The sequence below is a fragment of the Salvelinus alpinus genome, chromosome 2, assembly GCF_045679555.1.
Source record: "Salvelinus alpinus chromosome 2, SLU_Salpinus.1, whole genome shotgun sequence".
In the NCBI taxonomy this organism is placed as follows: Eukaryota; Metazoa; Chordata; class Actinopteri; order Salmoniformes; family Salmonidae; genus Salvelinus; species Salvelinus alpinus.
In genome coordinates, this window is record NC_092087.1 from 107,530,764 (window position 1) to 107,548,447 (window position 17,684).

At 44.1% G+C, this 17,684-nt stretch overlaps 1 protein-coding gene across 1 annotated transcript; it reads right to left on the reverse strand.

Annotated features, from left to right (window-relative positions):
• Positions 1–148: 148 nt before the first annotated feature.
• Positions 149–11,887, reverse strand: LOC139548360 (zinc finger protein 883-like). The gene is made up of 2 exons (XM_071357999.1): positions 11,145–11,887; positions 149–2,384 (listed from the first exon to the last, which is right to left on the reverse strand). Exons 1-2 carry the CDS (start codon positions 11,638–11,640, stop codon positions 1,297–1,299), a joined length of 1,584 nt encoding a protein of 527 aa, XP_071214100.1. The 5' UTR covers positions 11,641–11,887; the 3' UTR covers positions 149–1,296.
• Positions 11,888–17,684: the final 5,797 nt, after the last annotated feature.

Genomic DNA, 17,684 nt, shown 5'->3' on the forward strand with positions numbered 1-17,684 from the left:
CACCATCTACAGTGCATTCGGAAAGTATTCAGACCCCTTCACCTTTTTCCACATTTTGTTACGTTACAGCCTTTATTCTAAAATGGATTAAACACTTATTTTTTTTACTAATCTACACACAATACCTCAATGACAAAGAGAAAACAGGTTTTACATTTTTGCAAATTTATTACAAATAAAAAAAACAGAAATACCTTATTTACATAAGTAATAAGTATTCAGACCCTTTTGCTATGAGACTCGAAATTGTGCGCTGGTGCATCCTGTTTCCATTGATCATCCTTGAGATGTTTCTACAACTTGATTGGACTCCACCTGTGGTAAATTCAATTGAATGAACATGATTTGGAAAGGCACACACCTATCTATAAAGGTTGACAGTGCATGTCAGAGCAAAAAACCAAGCCATGAAGCCGAAAGAATTGTTCGAAGAGCTCCGAGACAGGATTGTGTCGAAGGCACAGATCTGCGAAGGGTACTAAAAAATGTCTGCAGCATTGAAGGTTCCCAAGAACACAGTGGCCTCAAGTGTCAGCCTCCTGACAGAGGCAACCAGGTTTTTGGCTAAAATGTTGTGGTACTGGGTATAGTTCTTTGGCACTTGGATTAGAATCGGTGGCACGGTCAGATGACTCGGCCACACTCATGAGAGGTTAAGGTTAGAATAAAAAAAAGTATATTTAAAATATCATTCTATTCATCCATTTATAATTTACATTTTGAAAATATCCAAATCGTATTAATGAACATCTTATAATAAAAAATAATTAACCATTAACTAGACAAGTCAGGTAAGAACGAATTCTTATTCACAATGACGGCCTACCCCGTCCAAACCCTAACCCGAACGCTGCTGGGCCAATTTTGCGCCGCCCTATGGGACTCCCAATCACGGCCGGTTGTGATACAGCCTGGAATCGAACCAGGGTCTGTAGTGCACGCCTCAAGCACTGAGATGTAGTGCCTCAGACCAATGCACCACTCGGGAGCCCCAAAATATATAATGAACAATTGGAATACAATTATGAACATCTAAGGGTTCCATCAATCAGAATCAGAATCAAAACATGTCATAATCAAAACATGACTTCATATAAACATGATTTCAGTATAAACAAAACACACATTTCAGAACACTATTCTGTCATGTGATTTCAGGCCCTCTGACCTGGAAAATGTATTTCCGTAATTAGAGCAGCAGTAAGGCTTCTCTGCTGTATGTGTGTTTCATGCTCTTTCAGGTTCCCTAACTGACCTAAACTCTTTCTACACTGGGAGCAGTGGACGGTCTTATCCTCACCTGAGTGTGTGTATTCTCTCATGCTTTTTCAGGTTCCCTAATCGGGTAAATGTCTTTTGACACTGAGAGCAGTGGTAGGTCTTTTTTTCTGTGTGTGTGCCCTCGTGATATTTCAGGCCCCCTAACTGCGTAAAAGTCTTTTCACACAGGGAGCATTGGTAGGGCTTTTCTCCTGTGTGTTTCTTCTTATGCTCTTTTAGATTCCCTAACTTAGTAAAATCCTTTCCGCACAAGGAGCAATGGTAAGGTTTCTCCCCTGTGTGCGTCCTCTCGTGCTCTTTCAGGTCCCCTAACCACCTAAAACTCTTTCCACAGTGGGAACAGGGATAAGGCTTCTCTTCAGAGTGTATTTTCTCATGTTTTTTCAAATACCCTAACTGGGTAAAACTCTTTTCACACTGAGAGCAGTGGTAGAGTTTTTCTCCTGTGTGTATTCCTTCATGCCTTTTTAGATTTCCTAAATGTGTAAATATCTTTCCACACTGGGAACATTGTAAAGGTTTTTCTCCTGTGTGTTTCTTCTTATGCTCTTTTACGTTCCCTAATGTGGTAAAATCCTTTCCACACTGAGAACAATGGTAAGGCTTCTCCCCCGTGTGTGTCCTTTCATGCTGCTTCAGGTTCTCTAACCACCTAAAATTCTTTCCACACTGGGAACAGAGGTAAGCCTTTACTCCAGAGTGTATTCTCTCATGTATTTTTAGGTGTGCTAATCGGGTATAACGCTTTCCACACTGGGAGCAATGGAAAGGCTTCTCTCCTGTGTGTATCCTCTCATGCTCTTTCAGGTGCCTTAACCATGTAAAACCCTTTCCACACTGAGAACATTGGAAAGGCTTCTCTCCTGTGTGTATTTTCTCATGCTCTTTCAGAAGTGATGACTGGTTAAATCTCTTTTCACAATGGGAGCATTGGAAGAGCTTTTCTCCTGTGTGTGTTCTCACATGCTCTTTGAGCTTACATAACCACTTAAAACTCTTTCCACACTGGGAGCAGTTGTGTCTTGTCGCTGGTTTGGGAATATCTGGGTCTGGATTCTCTGAAGGACTCTTCCCGCTGTCAGAGTGAGAGTCTGGTTTCTCTCCTGCCAAAGATAAAACAGATTATTTTGTTAAACAAATATTCCTGAATGAAACCTCCACATGATTAAACTGTCTTCCTATGAGGTTTAATCCAGACTAGATAAATTACAGTACACGATTTAAACCAACCAGGGGGTTCTGTTAGGTAACAAGGTCAGATTGAAGCTCTAACATAGTTTTAAACCAACCAGGGCGTTCTGTTAGGTAACAAGGTCAGGTTGAAGCTCTAACATAGTTTTAAACCAACCAGGGCGTTCTGTTAGGTAACAAGGTCAGATTGAAGCTCTAACATAGTTTTAAACCAACCAGGGCGTTCTGTTAGGTAACAAGGTCAGGTTGAAGCTCTAACATAGTTTTAAACCAACCAGGGCGTTCTGTTAGGTAACAAGGTCAGATTGAAGCTCTAACATAGTCAACAATGGCTTCGGAAAGTATTCAGATCCCTTGACTTTGTCCACATTAAGTTACGCTACAGCCTTATTCTAAAATGGATTAAATAAAACATGTTCCTCAACAATCTACACACAATACCCCATAATGACATCACAATACCCCATAATGACAAAGTTTTTTAAAAACAGAAATACCTTATTTACATAAGTATTCAGACCCTTTGCTATGAGACTTAAAATTGAGTTCAGTTACATCCCATTTCCATTGATCATCCTAGAGATGTTTCTACAAGTTGATTGGACTCCACCTGCGGTAAATTCAATTGATTGGACATCATTTGGAAAGGCACACACCTGTTTATATAGAATCTTCCAGAAGGACAACCATCTCTGCAGCCCTCCACCAATCAGGCCTTTATGGTAGAGTGGCCAGACGGAAGCCACTCCTCAGTAAAAGGCACATGACAGCCTGCTTGGAGTTTGCCAAAGGGCACCTAAAGGACTGTCCGACCATGAGAAACAAGATTATCTGGTCTGATGAAACCAAAACTTAACTATTTGGCCTGAATGTCAAATCTGGAGGAAATCTAGCACTAGCCCTACGGTGAAGCATGGTGGTGACAGCATCATACTGTGGGGATGTCGTTCAGCGGCAGGGCCTGGGAGACTAGTCAGGATCGAGGGAAAGATGAATGGAGCAAAGTTCAGAGAGATCCTTGATGAAAGCCTGATCCAGAGTGCTCAGGACCTCAGACTGGGGTCCTCATCTTCCAACAGGACAACGACCGTAAGCACACAGCCAAGACAACGCAGGAGTGGCTTCAGAACAAGTCTCGGAATGTCCTTGAGTGGTCCAGCAAGAGCCCGGACTTGAACCTGATCGAACATCTCTGGAGAGACCTGGAAATAGCTGTGCAGCAACGCTCCCCATCCAACCTGACAGAGCTTGAGAGGATATGCAGAGAAGAATGGGAGAAACTCCCCAAATACAGGTGTGCCAAGCTTGTAGCGTCATACCCAAAAAGACTTGAGGCTGTAATCGCTGCCAAAGGTGCTTCAACAAAGTACTGAATACTTATGTAAATGTCATATTTCAGTTTATTTATATTTTTATAATTAACAAAAAATTATAAACAACCTGTTTTTGATTTGTCATTATGGGGCATTGTGTAGATTGATGAGTTGGAAAAAACGATTTAATCCATTTTAGAATAAGGCTGTAATGTAACAAAATGTGGAAATGCACACAACAGAGAACATGGAGGAGAGACACACAACAGAGAACATGGAGGAGACACACACAACAGAGAACATGGAGGAGAGACAACAGAGAACATGGAGGAGACACACAACAGAGAACCTGAAACAGCAGTAATACCATCGTTACTGAGTGGGTGGGGGGACAGTATTAATACCATCGTTGCTGAGTGGGTGGGGGGACAGCAGTAATACCATCGTTACTGAGTGGGGGACAGCAGTAATACCATCGTTACTGAGTGGGTGGGGGACAGCATTAATACCATCGTTACTGAGTGGGTGGGGGACAGCATTAATACCATCGTTACTGAGTGGGGGGCAGCAGTAATACCATCGTTACTGAGTGGGTGGGGGACAGCATTAATACCATCGTTGCTGAGTGGGTGGGGGGACAGCAGTAATACCATCGTTACTGAGTGGGGGACAGCAGTAATACCATCGTTACTGAGTGGGTGGGGGACAGCATTAATACCATCGTTACTGAGTGGGTGGTGGACAGCAGTAATACCATCGTTACTGAGTGGGGGACAGCATTAATACCATCGTTACTGAGTGGGTGGGGGACAGCATTAATACCATCGTTACTGAGTGGGTGGGGGACAGCATTAATACCATCGTTACTGAGTGGGTGGGGGGACAGCATTAATACCATCGTTACTGAGTGGGTGGGGGGACAGCCTTACTACCATCGTTACTGAGTGGGTGGGGGGACAGCATTAATACTATCGTTACTGAGTGGGTGGGGGACAGCATCAATACCATCGTTACTGAGTGGGTGGACAGCATTAATACCATCGTTACTGAGTGGGTGGGGGACAGCATTAATACCATCGTTACTGAGTGGGTGGGGGGACAGCATTAATACCATCGTTACTGAGTGGGTGGGGGACAGCATTAATACCATCGTTACTGAGTGGGTGGGGGGACAGCATTAATACCATCGTTACTGAGTGGGTGGGGGGACAGCATTAATACCATCGTTACTGAGTGGGTGGGGGGACAGCATTAATACCATCGTTACTGAGTGGGGGACAGCATTAATACCATCGTTACTGAGTGGGTGGGGGACAGCATTAATACCATCGTTACTGAGTGGGTGGGGGGACAGCATTAATACCATCGTTACTGAGTGGGTGGGGGACAGCATTAATACCATTGTTACTGAGTGGGTGGGGGGACAGCATTAATACCATCGTTACTGAGTGGGTGGGGGACAGCATTAATACCATCGTTACTGAGTGGGTGGGGGGACAGCATTAATACCATCGTTGCTGAGTGGGTGGGGGACAACATTAATACCATCGTTACTGAGTGGGTGGGGGGACAGCATTAATACCATCGTTACTGAGTGGGTGGCAGCATTAATACCATCGTTACTGAGTGGGTGGGGGACAGCATTAATACCATCGTTACTGAGTGGGTGGGGGGACAGCATTAATACCATCGTTACTGAGTGGGTGGGGGACAGCATTAATACCATCGTTACTGAGTGGGTGGGGGGACAGCATTAATACCATCGTTACTGAGTGGGTGGGGGACAGCATTAATACCATCGTTACTGAGTGGGTGGGGGGGACAGCATTAATACCATCGTTACTGAGTGGGTGGGGGACAGCATTAATACCATCGTTACTGAGTGGGTGGGGGACAGCATTAATACCATCGTTACTGAGTGGGTGGGGGGACAGCATTAATACCATCGTTACTGAGTGGGGGGGGGACAGCATTAATACCATCGTTACTGAGTGGGGGGGGACAGCATTAATACCATCGTTACTGAGTGGGTGGGGGACAGCATTAATACCATCGTTGCTGAGTGGGTGGGGGGACAGCATTAATACCATCGTTACTGGGTGGGGGGGGGACAGCATTAATACCATCGTTACTGAGTGGGTGGGGGGACAGCATTAATACCATCGTTACTGAGTGGGTGGGGGGACAGCATTAATACCATCGTTACTGAGTGGGTGGGGGACAGCATTAATACCATCGTTACTGAGTGGGTGGAGGACAGCATTAATACCATCGTTACTGAGTGGGTGGAGGACAGCATTAATACCATCGTTACTGAGTGGGTGGGGGACAGCATTAATACCATCGTTACTGAGTGGGTGGGGGACAGCATTAATACCATCGTTACTGAGTGGGGGACAGCATTAATACCATCGTTACTGAGTGGGTGGAGGGACAGCATTAATACCATCGTTACTGAGTGGGTGGGGGGACAGCATTAATACCATCGTTACTGAGTGGGTGGGGGGACAGCATTAATACCATCGTTGCTGAGTGGGTGGGGGACAGCATTAATACCATCGTTACTGAGTGGGTGGGGGACAGCATTAATACCATCGTTGCTGAGTGGGTGGGGGACAGCATTAATACCATCGTTACTGAGTGGGTGGGGGACAGCATTAATACCATCGTTACTGAGTGGGTGGGGGGACAGCATTAATACCATCGTTACTGAGTGGGTGGGGGACAGCATTAATACCATCGTTACTGAGTGGGTGGGGGACAGCATTAATACCATCGTTACTGAGTGGGTGGGGGACAGCATTAATACCATCGTTACTGAGTGGGTGGGGGACAGCATTAATACCATCGTTACTGAGTGGGTGGGGGGACAGCATTAATACCATCGTTACTGGGTGGGGGACAGCATTAATACCATCGTTACTGAGTGGGTGGGGGGACAGCATTAATACCATCGTTACTGAGTGGGGGACAGCATTAATACCATCGTTACTGAGTGGGTGGGGGGACAGCATTAATACCATCGTTACTGAGTGGGTGGGGGACAGCATTAATACCATCGTTACTGAGTGGGGGACAGCATTAATACCATCGTTACTGAGTGGGGGACAGCATTAATACCATCGTTACTGAGTGGGTGGGGGACAGCATTAATACCATCGTTACTGAGTGGGGGACAGCATTAATACCATCGTTACTGAGTGGGTGGGGGACAGCATTAATACCATCGTTACTGAGTGGGTGGGGGACAGCATTAATACCATCGTTACTGAGTGGGTGGGGGGACAGCATTAATACCATCGTTACTGAGTGGGGGACAGCATTAATACCATCGTTACTGAGTGGGTGGGGGACAGCATTAATACCATCGTTGCTGAGTGGGTGGGGGACAGCATTAATACCATCGTTACTGAGTGGGTGGAGGACAGCATTAATACCATCGTTACTGAGTGGGTGGGGGACAGCATTAATACCATCGTTACTGAGTGGGTGGGGGACAGCATTAATACCATCGTTACTGAGTGGGGGACAGCGTTAATACCATCGTTACTGAGTGGGTGGGGGACAGCATTAATACCATCGTTACTGAGTGGGTGGGGGACAGCATTAATACCATCGTTACTGAGTGGGTGGGGGACAGCATTAATACCATCGTTACTGAGTGGGGGACAGCGTTAATACCATTGTTACTGAGTGGGTGGGGGACAGCATTAATACCATCGTTACTGAGTGGGTGGGGGACAGAATTAATACCATCGTTACTGAGTGGGTGGGGGGACAGCATTAATACCATCGTTACTGAGTGGGTGGGGGACAGCATTAATACCATCGTTACTGAGTGGGTGGGGGACAGCATTACTACCATCATTACTGAGTGGGGGGACAGCATTAATACCATCGTTACTGAGTGGGTGGGGGACAGCATTAATACCATCGTTACTGAGTGGGTGGGGGACAGCATTACTACCATCGTTACTGAGTGGGGGGACAGCATTAATACCATCGTTACTGAGTGGGTGGGGGACAGCATTACTACCATCGTTACTGAGTGGGGGACAGCGTTAATACCATCGTTACTGAGTGGGTGGAGGACAGCATTAATACCATCGTTACTGAGTGGGGGACAGCATTAATACCATCGTTGCTGAGTGGGTGGGGGGACAGCATTAATACCATCGTTACTGAGTGGGGGACAGCATTAATACCATCGTTACTGAGTGGGTGGGGGACAGCATTAATACCATCGTTACTGAGTGGGGGACAGCATTAATACCATCGTTACTGAGTAGGTGGGGGGACAGCATTAATACCATCGTTACTGAGTGGGTGGGGGACAGCATTAATACCATCGTTACTGAGTGGGTGGGGGACAGCATTAATACCATCGTTACTGAGTGGGGGACAGCATTAATACCATCGTTACTGAGTAGGTGGGGGGACAGCATTAATACCATCGTTACTGAGTGGGTGGGGGACAGCATTAATACCATCGTTACTGAGTGGGTGGGGGACAGCATTAATACCATCGTTACTGAGTGGGTGGGGGACAGCATTAATACCATCGTTACTGAGTGGGTGGGGGACAGCATTAATACCATCGTTACTGAGTGGGTGGGGGACAGCATTAATACCATCGTTACTGAGTGGGTGGGGGGACAGCATTAATACCATCGTTACTGAGTGGGTGGGGGGACAGCATTAATACCATCGTTACTGAGTGGGTGGGGGACAGCATTAATACCATCGTTACTGAGTGGGTGGGGGGACAGCATTAATACCATCGTTACTGAGTGGGTGGGGGACAGCATTAATACCATCGTTACTGAGTGGGTGGGGGACAGCATTAATACCATCGTTACTGAGTGGGGGACAGCATTAATACCATCGTTACTGAGTGGGTGGGGGACAGCATTAATACCATCGTTACTGAGTGGGTGGGGGACAGCATTAATACCATCGTTACTGAGTGGGTGGGGGGACAGCATTAATACCATCGTTACTGAGTGGGGGACAGCATTAATACCATCGTTACTGAGTGGGTGGGGGACAGCATTAATACCATCGTTGCTGAGTGGGTGGGGGACAGCATTAATACCATCGTTACTGAGTGGGTGGAGGACAGCATTAATACCATCGTTACTGAGTGGGTGGGGGACAGCATTAATACCATCGTTACTGAGTGGGTGGGGGACAGCATTAATACCATCGTTACTGAGTGGGGGACAGCGTTAATACCATCGTTACTGAGTGGGTGGGGGACAGCATTAATACCATCGTTACTGAGTGGGTGGGGGACAGCATTAATACCATCGTTACTGAGTGGGTGGGGGACAGCATTAATACCATCGTTACTGAGTGGGGGACAGCGTTAATACCATCGTTACTGAGTGGGTGGGGGACAGCATTAATACCATCGTTACTGAGTGGGTGGGGGACAGCATTAATACCATCGTTACTGAGTGGGTGGGGGGACAGCATTAATACCATCGTTACTGAGTGGGTGGGGGACAGCATTAATACCATCGTTACTGAGTGGGGGGACAGCATTAATACCATCGTTACTGAGTGGGTGGGGGACAGCATTAATACCATCGTTACTGAGTGGGTGGGGGACAGCATTACTACCATCGTTACTGAGTGGGGGGACAGCATTAATACCATCGTTACTGAGTGGGTGGGGGACAGCATTACTACCATCGTTACTGAGTGGGGGACAGCGTTAATACCATCGTTACTGAGTGGGGGACAGCATTAATACCATCGTTACTGAGTGGGTGGGGGACAGCATTAATACCATCGTTACTGAGTGGGGGACAGCATTAATACCATCGTTACTGAGTAGGTGGGGGGACAGCATTAATACCATCGTTACTGAGTGGGTGGGGGACAGCATTAATACCATCGTTACTGAGTGGGTGGGGGACAGCATTAATACCATCGTTACTGAGTGGGGGACAGCATTAATACCATCGTTACTGAGTAGGTGGGGGGACAGCATTAATACCATCGTTACTGAGTGGGTGGGGGACAGCATTAATACCATCGTTACTGAGTGGGTGGTGGACAGCATTAATACCATCGTTACTGAGTGGGTGGGGGACAGCATTAATACCATCGTTACTGAGTGGGTGGGGGACAGCATTAATACCATCGTTACTGAGTGGGTGGGGGACAGCATTAATACCATCGTTACTGAGTGGGTGGGGGGACAGCATTAATACCATCGTTACTGAGTGGGTGGGGGGACAGCATTAATACCATCGTTACTGAGTGGGTGGGGGACAGCATTAATACCATCGTTACTGAGTGGGGGACAGCATTAATACCATCGTTACTGAGTGGGGGACAGCGTTAATACCATCGTTACTGAGTGGGTGGGGGACAGCATTAATACCATCGTTGCTGAGTGGGTGGGGGACAGCATTAATACCATCGTTACTGAGTGGGGGACAGCATTAATACCATCGTTACTGAGTGGGGGACAGCGTTAATACCATCGTTACTGAGTGGGTGGGGGACAGCATTAATACCATCGTTACTGAGTGGGTGGGGGACAGCGTTAAGGGGGGGGGGGGGGGGATGTCTGGTAGGAGTTCCTGGTAGGAGTTCCACTAGTTACCACAGCCACAAAGTCAAACTAATGAAAACCCGCCCCAAAAAAATTTTAGTCTTAATTTAAGGATAGTCATAAAGTTAGTTTCTGTGGTTAAGGTTAGGTTTAAAATCATATTTTACTATGATACTTAGACTTACTGGCTGTGGTAACTAGTGAGGACCGGTAGGTAGCCAGGACAGTGGTAGACTGAACCACATCTGAATTGTGTATTCAGGTCCTTTTATGATAAACCCCCCCCCCCCAAAAAACAACAACATTTAAACATGAAAAACAAAATGGCAGTTTAAACATTAAGAGAAATTGTACATTTGTCACATCCCTAATGCACATATGCACTAATGCACTTAGGGACGGTAACCATGTCAGAGCACCATTAACAATACATGGGGATTGTTTCAACTGAATGTCTAGAATTTGAACAATATTCAACATTCTAAAAAATGGACCAATTCTCTTAATACATCATAATGCTTTTCATAACAGTCTAATGTCTCAGGTTCAGCCTAATGGAACTACCTCCATGTTTTGAGGATATAGTGTTCATTTACAATTACATTGTTCACAAACAAAGGAGTAAAACAAGCTTATATTTTAGGTTCTGATGGGGTACGACAGTTGAACTAAGTTCAGTGGACATTTATTAGTTATATTCTCCCAGAATCAACGGCGAGGCCCAGAGCCAGATATTAAAACGATACAATAATTCAACAACTGCAGTTTGTGACCCTGCGTACAGTACTCACTGGTGTTAATCAGATCTTCAGTCTCCTCTTCCTCTCCTTCCACCTCCTCTTCATCTCCCAATACGTCTTCCTCCTCCTCTTTACGTAAGATAGCTTCCTCTTCCACTCCAAAAGGTTCTTTCACTGTAACATCCTCCTCTTCTTCTTTCAATGTTATGGCCTCCTCTTCCTCCTTTTTCATTCTGAAAACTTCTACTTCCTCTTCTTCCACTGTGACAGTCTCTTTACCTTCTTCCACTCCAAAGGGTTCTTTCTCTTCTTTCACTATAACATCCTCCTCTTCCTCCTTTTTCATTCTGAAAACTTCTACCTCCTCTTCTTCCACTGTGACAGTCTCTATCCCCTCTTCCTCTTTCATTCTGAAAGCTTCTTCCTCCCCTTTTACTGTAATATCCTCCTCCTCTTCTTTCATGACAATGTTCAGCCCCAGAGCTTCTTTCTCCGTCCAGCAGATCCCCTCTTCTTTAGCAAGAGGGGAGTAGCTTAGTGAGCTCATGGTTGGTGATGCTAGCTAGCTAGTTAGCATTAACGAGTAGCCTGGTGCTAAGCTAACTTAGCAAGCCAGCTAGCTAGCTACCTGACTAACAACGTAAATATTAACTTAAATGTGGCAACTAGCTACACGAAAGAAGTTTAAAACACAGAGGCAAATATACACCGAAAGCGTCTAAAGAGCTCCAATGTTTCGACTATGTTGGAAAGCAAGCCACAGAGGTGACTGACTAGACTGTCGTGAAACAGGTAAAATGAACTAAGTACTTCCGGGTCGCGGATTTTTAGAATCGTTCAGAATAAGAGTCCTGCCCTGTAAACTTTGTAAATTAATAATTAGTGAGAAAATTATGCAAAATAATGTGATTTATTTGTTTATTGTTATGTATATATTTTTTTAATCTAAATGGTCAACATTTTTTTTGTGTGTACTCCTATCATGTATTGGAGCGGCAGGTAGCCTAGTGGTTAGAGCGTTGGGCCAGTAACCAAAAGATTACTGGATCAAATCCCTGAGCTGAGAAGGTAAAAATCTGTCGTCCGTACATAATCACTTGTAAAAGGGGTCCATTCTCTTTTTCATTTTTTCATATTGGCTATGAAAGTCACAAAGTTTAAAGGCCTGCCTACTCGTGTGATGACAGTAATACCGCTTTACTGTTCTCGGGAAATAACCAATCAGATGAGGGTGTGTGATGACGCGATTGCCGACAGGCTTGCAGGGGCAGACAAGAGACATGCATTTATTTTATCTAGTGTTTCATCAATGATGTGGTTATTTATTATCTATAATAAAACCAACCGTTATAAATGATCCATCAATGATGTGATTCTTTATCAGCTATAATAAAACCAAACGTTATAAATACAAAATGGTAATTGGATGTCTTACTCAGTTTGCAAGCTCATCATGATGTTGGCCCTTACTCAGTTACTTGTCCTAACCCAAAACAGGTTAACAAGCTCATCATGATGTTGGCCCTTACTCAGTTACTTGTCCTAACCCAAAACAGGTTAACAAGCTCATCATGATGTTGGCCCTTACTCAGTTACTTGTCCTAACCCAAAACAGGTTAAAACCTCTTGAGAATACAGGGGGTGCTGTTTCAACTTTGACATTTTGCGTCTCCAAATTAAACTGCCTCGTACTCAATTCTTGCTCGTACAATATGCATATTATTATTACTATTGGATAGAAAACAATCTCTAGTTTCTAAAACCGTTTGAATTATGTCTGTGGGTGAACCAGAACTCTTTCTACAGCGAAACTCATGACAGGACATGCGAAGCTATGAAAAATAGTCTATGATTTAGGTAACCAATGAGAAGTGGAATGGTCCCTCTACTGTTTCTCAGAGTTTATAAAAGGGATTGGAGTGAGATGACCCTTCTTTTCGATGCTGGCCAGGACGCAAGGAGGACATCAGAATCGCATGCGCAAAAGCTCTCGTTATTGATCAAAGATATATCCGTCTGTGATTTAATTCGATACAGGTGTTAGAAACATCATAACGAAGTTATTTGAAACCGATTTATATCAGTTTATGCGAGTATATTGCTATTTTTCTGAATTTCCTTAGTATTGCGTTTGATGATTTGGGCATGTGTGTGCCGTGTAGCTATCGTTAGCTGCTAGATCTGAAGTTGAGGAGGTCGTTTTACAATAAAGCAACGATTCTTTTGGACAAAGGACACATTGCCCAAGATACTGATGGAAGCTCGTCCAAAAGTAAGAGTTATTTATGATTTTATTCCGTATTTATGTGGAAAAATGTAAACGCAGTTGTCATCCATTTTTTGCGGCACTAGTCTGGCTGTAACTCACAATGTATGTCTAGTAACGTAAATTTTAAAAATCGAAATCAGCGGTTGCATTAATAACCAATGCATCTTTCATTAGCTGTCCAACCTGTATTTTTTTAGTCAATCTAATCGATAAATAATCGTAAATTTAGGTCCCCTTCCAAGATGGCGCCGGCTAGAATGCATGCCATGTTTTGACTGATTACATAGCATAACCACGATTTGTGATGCTAAATATGCACATTTTCGAACAAACTCTATATGCATTGTGTAATATGATGTTACAGGACTGTCATCTGAAGAATTCTGAGAAGGTTAGTGAAAAAATTAATATATTTTGGTGGCGATAACGTTATCGACCCTTTGGCTTGATTCAATGCTGGGTGATGTTAGCTCATGTGGTATGCTAATATAACGATATATTGTGTTTTCGCTGTAAAACACTTAGAAAATCTGAAACATTGTCTGGATTCACAAGATCTGTGTCTTTCGATTGCTGTATGCTGTGTATTTTTCAGAAATGTTTTAGGATGAGTATTTTGGTAATTGACGTCGGTCTCTGTAATTATTCCGGCTGCTTCCAACGCTATTTCAGATTGCAGCTGCAATGTAGAACTGTGATTTATACCTGAAAAATGCACATTTTTCTAAAAAAACATATGCTATACCATAAATATGTTATCAGACTGTCATCTTATGAAGTTGTTTCTTGGTTAGTGGCTATATATATCTTTATTTAGTCGAATTAGTGATAGCTACTGATGCAGGAAAAAAATGGTGGAGAAAAAAAGTGGTGTCTTTTGCTATCGTGGTTAGCTAATAGATTTACATATTGTGTCTTCCCTGTAAAACATTTAAAAAATCAGAAATGATGGCTGGATTCACAAGATCTGTATCTTTCATCTGGTGTCTTGGACTTGTGATTTAATGATATTTAGATGCTTGTATTTACTTGTGACGCTATGCTAGGCTATGCTAGTCAGCTTTTTTACTGTGGGGGGTGCTCCCGGATCCGGGATGAGTAGGCAGTAGAAGTTGTTTAACTCTAATATTTGCATTGTTTTAAAAAATATATATATTTATTTAAAATGTGCACAGTTTCACAGCATTGTGCACAAAACATTTTTGTTGTTGTTGAAATTGCCAGATTTTTGTCTGATATTAAGATGAAAACATCAACCTTTTGACTTTATTTGTCACTCTGGCACCTTCTAATAGTCATTTATTTATTTAACGTCTTGATTTTTACCTTAGACAGTAAGTTGATATACTTCCTCATATTTACCTGAAAAACAGGAAAGCAGATAACGTGGACGCTGCTTATTATCGCCTTGCAGTCCACCTTTTAGGTATTATGTATCAGTTCCTGTCTCTGTACAAAGGAATGATCTTCAAGCTGTGGAAGATGGCAAAACATTTAATAATCATAATAATTGATTGGAATTACAATGCACTTTTCTAGACGCCCAAAAGCTCTTTACAGTGTACAGGGAAACTCAGCTCCCTAACCACACTTACATATTCTTGCAATAAGTGCCATGGGATCTTTAGTTACCACAGCCACAAAGTCGGAAGGCCCGCCTCCTCGACCAATCAGATGACCGGCTCCATCAGTGCCATGGGATCTTTAGTGACCACAGCCACAAAGTCAGAAGGCCCGCCTCCTCGACCAATCAGATGACCGGCTTCATCAGTGCCATGGGATCTTTAGTGACCACAGAGTCAGAAGGCCCGCCTCCTCGACCAATCAGATGACCGGCTTCATCAGTGCCATGGGATCTTTAGTGACCACAGAGTTGGGACACCCTGTTTTAAAGTCTCACATCTGTCTTTGGACTTGTACTGCCTTCTTGTTACATTTCAGCGGCATATTTCTCTTTGGCTTTTTGATTGTCTGTCTTTCCTCTTGGTGGAGTAAAATTCTCTGTTGTTCCCTTTCAAGATGTGGACACTAACACGTATGAATACCACCAGGGGGAAATGTATGTAAGATGTGGACACTAACACGTCTGAATACCACCAGGGGAAATGTATGTAAGATGTGGACACTAACACGTATGAATACCACCAGGGGGAAATGTATGTAAGATGTGGACACTAACACGTATGAATACCACCAGGGGGAAATGTATGTAAGATGTGGACACTAACACGTCTGAATGCCACCAGGGGGAAATGTATGTAAGATGTGGACACTAACACGTACGAATGCCACCAAGGGAAATGTATGTAAGATGTGGACACTAACACGTATGACTGCCACCAGGGGGAAATGTATGTAAGATGTGGACACTAACACGTCTGAATGCCACCAGGGGGGAAATGTATGTAAGATGTGGACACTAACACGTATGAATGCCACCAGGGTGAAATGTATGTAAGATGTGGACACTAACACGTATGAATACCACCAGGGGGAAATGTATGTAAGATGTGGACATTAACACGTATGAATACCACCAGGGGGAAATGTATGTAAGATGTGGACACTAACACGTCTGAATACCACCAGGGGAAATGTATGTAAGATGTGGACACTAACACGTATGAATACCACCAGGGGAAATGTATGTAAGATGTGGACACTAACACGTATGAATACCACCAGGGGGAAATGTATGTAAGATGTGGACACTAACACGTACGAATGCCACCAAGGGAAATGTATGTAAGATGTGGACACTAACACGTATGAATGCCACCAGGGGGAAATGTATGTAAGATGTGGACACTAACACGTATGACTGCCACCAGGGGGAAATGTATGTAAGATGTGGACACTAACACGTCTGAATGCCACCAGGGGGGAAATGTATGTAAGATGTGGACACTAACACGTATGAATGCCACCAGGGTGAAATGTATGTAAGATGTGGACACTAACACGTATGAATACCACCAGGGGGAAATGTATGTAAGATGTGGACACTAACACGTATGAATACCACCAGGGGGAAATGTATGTAAGATGTGGACACTAACACGTATGAATACCACCAGGGGGAAATGTATGTAAGATGTGGACACTAACACGTCTGAATACCACCAGGGGAAATGTATGTAAGATGTGGACACTAACACGTATGAATACCACCAGGGGGAAATGTATGTAAGATGTGGACACTAACACGTATGAATACCACCAGGGGGAAATGTATGTAAGATGTGGACACTAACACGTCTGAATGCCACCAGGGGGAAATGTATGTAAGATGTGGACACTAACACGTCTGAATGCCACCAGGGGGAAATGTATGTAAGATGTGGACACTAACACGTATGAATGCCACCAGGGGGAAATGTATGTAAGATGTGGACACTAACACGTATGAATACCACCAGGGGTAATGTATGTAAGATGTGGACACTAACACGTATGAATACCACCAGGGGGAAATGTATGTAAGATGTGGACACTAACACGTCTGAATGCCACCAGGGGGAAATGTATGTAAGATGTGGACACTAACACGTCTGAATGCCACCAGGGGGAAATGTATGTAAGATGTGGACACTAACACGTACGAATGCCACCAAGGGAAATGTATGTAAGATGTGGACACTAACACGTATGAATGCCACCAGGGGGAAATGTATGTAAGATGTGGACACTAACACGTCTGAATGCCACCAGGGGGAAATGTATGTAAGATGTGGACACTAACACGTATGAATACCACCAGGGGGAAATGTATGTAAGATGTGGACACTAACACGTATGAATACCACCAGGGGGAAATGTATGTAAGATGTGGACACTAACACGTACGAATGCCACCAGGGGGAAATGTATGTAAGATGTGGACACTAACACGTATGAATGCCACCAGGGGGAAATGTATGTAAGATGTGGACACTAACACGTATGAATGCCACCAGGGGTAATGTATGTAAGATGTGGACACTAACACGTATGAATACCACCAGGGGGAAATGTATGTAAGATGTGGACACTAACACGTATGAATACCACCAGGGGTAATGTATGTAAGATGTGGACACTAACACGTCTGAATGCCACCAGGGGGAAATGTATGTAAGATGTGGACACTAACACGTACGAATGCCACCAAGGGGAATGTATGTAAGATGTGGACACTAACACGTATGAATGCCACCAGGGGGAAATGTATGTAAGATGTGGACACTAACACGTATGAATGCCACCAGGGGGAAATGTATGTAAGATGTGGACACTAACACGTATGAATGCCACCAGGGGGAAATGTATGTAAGATGTGGACA

Coding starts and splice junctions, on each gene's coding strand:
- LOC139548360 (XM_071357999.1), bottom strand. CDS start 11,640: ATGAGCTCACTAAGCTACTCCCCTCTTGCTAAAGAAGAGGGGATCTGC. Junction 2,385..11,144: donor TGAAGATCTGATTAACACCA/GTGAGTACTGTA, acceptor TATCTTTGGCAG/GAGAGAAACCAGACTCTCAC.